Source organism: Lipotes vexillifer, unplaced genomic scaffold (genome assembly GCF_000442215.2).
Source record: "Lipotes vexillifer unplaced genomic scaffold, Lipotes_vexillifer_v1.1 scaffold469, whole genome shotgun sequence".
Classification (NCBI taxonomy): domain Eukaryota; kingdom Metazoa; phylum Chordata; class Mammalia; order Artiodactyla; family Lipotidae; genus Lipotes; species Lipotes vexillifer.
In genome coordinates, this window is record NW_006788006.1 from 2,313,864 (window position 1) to 2,316,517 (window position 2,654).

Here is a 2,654-nt window from a genome sequence, read left to right on the forward strand (position 1 = left end):
CTCTCTCAACTGAACTTGACCACGAAGGGAGGCGGCGTGGCGACCAATGGGCGCGTGACTTTGCCGGGTCTGGCCAATGGGAGTGCGCAAAGACCGCATAACTTGGAGGCAGGGCCAGAGGGCGGACCAACGACTGAAGGGCGGCCGCACCAGCAGTGTGGGCTGTGCCGTGGCTAGAAGTTACTGTGCGGCGGCTGCTAAGGAGGCGGCTGTGGTGGCGGTGGCGGCGGCGGCGGCTGAGGCGGTGGCTGAGGCGGCGACGGAGGAAACAGAAGATGGTGAGGGTGGCCGCCAGGGCCGTACTCCCCCTCCGCTAGACAAAATGGCGCCGCGGGCCCACCCACCTCCAGTAACCCCCGAGGCCCCTCACCGCCCTGGCCGTCCCCCTCGGGCCCGGCCCCGCCCCTCTCTCTGACCTGTCACCTTCGACCCCCCCGGGTCCTGCTGTGAGCTTCTTGCTGACCCCGTCCTGGCTCCATCTCCGACCCCTGACCCTATCTAGGTTTCCAGGCCCTGACAACTCATTCATTTCCGGGTCGCGGCTCCCCCGGAAATCGCCTGGGTGGGTGGGGATGGGGTCCCCCGAGACCCCCAACTGAGGCCTCGTCCTCCGGGCGCCAGGCCTGGGCCTTTCCTGTTCGGGAAGGTTTGGGAGGCCGGCCTGAGCGTCGGGGCGGGGAGGGGGCTTGACATCGTGACATGCGGGGCTTTATCGCCAAAGGAAGTGCGACATCACGAACTGTCTTGGTCCCCCAGAGCCCCGACCCCACCTCCAACATTCCGGTCCCGACCAGCTCTAAGAGGGAGCGACTTCATCTCTCCAGTCATCAGGCCCTATCCCTGTTAAATGAGGGTAGCAGTAGTCCAGACTTCACAGCGTTGTGATAATTTGGGGAACTGACGTCTTAAAGGGCTTGGGACAGTGAACGCTCAACAGATGAGCTGGGTGACTCGGGGATGGTGACTTTCCCTCCCAGCTGTCTCCTCATCTTGAAGTGGGGATAATGCCAACTTTTTGGGAGGTTAAAATACCCCTTGGGCCGCTCACTCATCCTGGGATTTGGGTCTGGTGGTTCTTTGGGGTTTGGGCTCTCCACCTGTGAAGTGGGACACAGCCTCACAGTTGGGCTGAAGCCCCCTTCATTCCCTCCACTCTTTGGCATCCCCAGGGCTGACAGAGGTGATGGAAGCTTTTGTCAGGGCAAGTCAAACCCCATTGTTCCTGTACTCAGGGTCCCAGCCCACAAGCCATAGTCCTTGGGATGTGGTGGGGAATAGGTAAAAGACTTCTTGTCAGGAAGGATATGGGAAAGTGGTAAGTGGGTTCCTAGCACGTGGGTCCCCAAGCCTGGGTGTTGTCCTTGACTCCTCTCTGCGACCTCATTGCCCACTCCCAGTTCCTAAGAGGGTTCTGTTGGCTCTGCCTCCAAAACGAATTCTGAATCTGTCCACAGCTCCCCACCCTGGTCCTGGCACTGCCACCTCCCGCCTGAACACCTGCTCCAGCCTCCTCCCCGGTCTTGCCTCCATCCTGCCCCACTGGCAGTCTGTAATTCACCCAAAACCAGAGGGAGCTTTTAAAGATGTCAATCAGATAATACCACTATCTAGCTTACAAAACAGTCGGGGGGCTTCCTGTTGTAACCCCAATGAAACCCACCTCCCCCCCTCAGCCTCCAAGGTCCCAGCCCAGCTCTGTGACCTCATCTCCACCCTCTTCATCCCTCCCCGCCGTGAGCTCCAGCCACAGTGGCCTTGTTTTCACATCTTCACATTCAGTCCCTGCCACCCCAGGGTCTTTGCATCTGTTACTCCTGCCTGGATTGCTCTTCCTCCTGTGAATAACATCTGCTCAGAGGGTCCCTTCCTGATTGCAGGAGGCCCCCATGCCTCCCCTCTCTGCACACCATTTCTTTTCCTCATCTTGCTTTGGTTGGGTCACTGGCAGGCTGCCCACACAGGGACTGGCACACAGATACTCAGTGAATGTTTGCTGAGGCAATGGACAGCTTCTGGGCCCAGCTGTAGCTAGGATTTGTCTGGCTGAGGTGAGGATTTCTCCCTGTGTCTGAGGCTTGGTTTTCCTGCTTAGCTGACAGGAAGTACTGGCCATGCCCTGTCTGCATTCATGTATTCAGCACACATGCATTGCTACTAACAGCTGCCCTCAGGGGTGCTCTGGGCAAAGCTGCCCTCAGGGGTGCTCTGGGCAAAGCTCTCTCCCTGTGTCGTCTTACTGAAACCCAGAATAACCCTGGGAGGGGTCCCTCTTGTAAACCCCGCTCACAACTGGGGCGGCCAGACTGGGAGGTCACCTGCCCCAGGTCACACAGCCAGGGAAGGGCCCATCCAGGATCAGTGCAAGCCTGGGGCTTCGGAACCTCTCACCACTCTGCTGCCCGGCCCCATGTTAGCCCTGTCAGGGACCCAGGGTTGATCCAGCCCTGCCCTGCCCTCTGCCTCAGGGAAGTGGCAGTCCAGTGAGGGAACTGGATGTGTAAACAGATGACCTCGTTGGGGTATGAGCATGGCTCTGGCAGAGGATCCCTGGTAGAGGCTTCCAAGGTGTGGGGAGAGGGAAGGGGGAGGGGGCGTTTTGAGCTGACTGGAGAGTTTGGCGTGTGTTTCCCACATGGAGAGCAGAGGGGCATTCC

General features: G+C 59.4%; 1 protein-coding gene across 1 annotated transcript in view; it reads left to right on the forward strand.

The window, feature by feature from the left end:
- The first annotated feature begins 166 nt into the window (after nucleotides 1-166).
- DDA1 (DET1 and DDB1 associated 1) overlaps nucleotides 167-2,654 on the forward strand; it is an 8,239-nt gene continuing 5,751 nt past the window's right edge. The window contains exon 1 of the mRNA XM_007461011.1: nucleotides 167-278. Coding sequence (XP_007461073.1) covers nucleotides 276-278 — 3 coding nt within the window. The 5' untranslated portion in view covers nucleotides 167-275. The remainder of the gene's footprint in view (nucleotides 279-2,654) is intronic.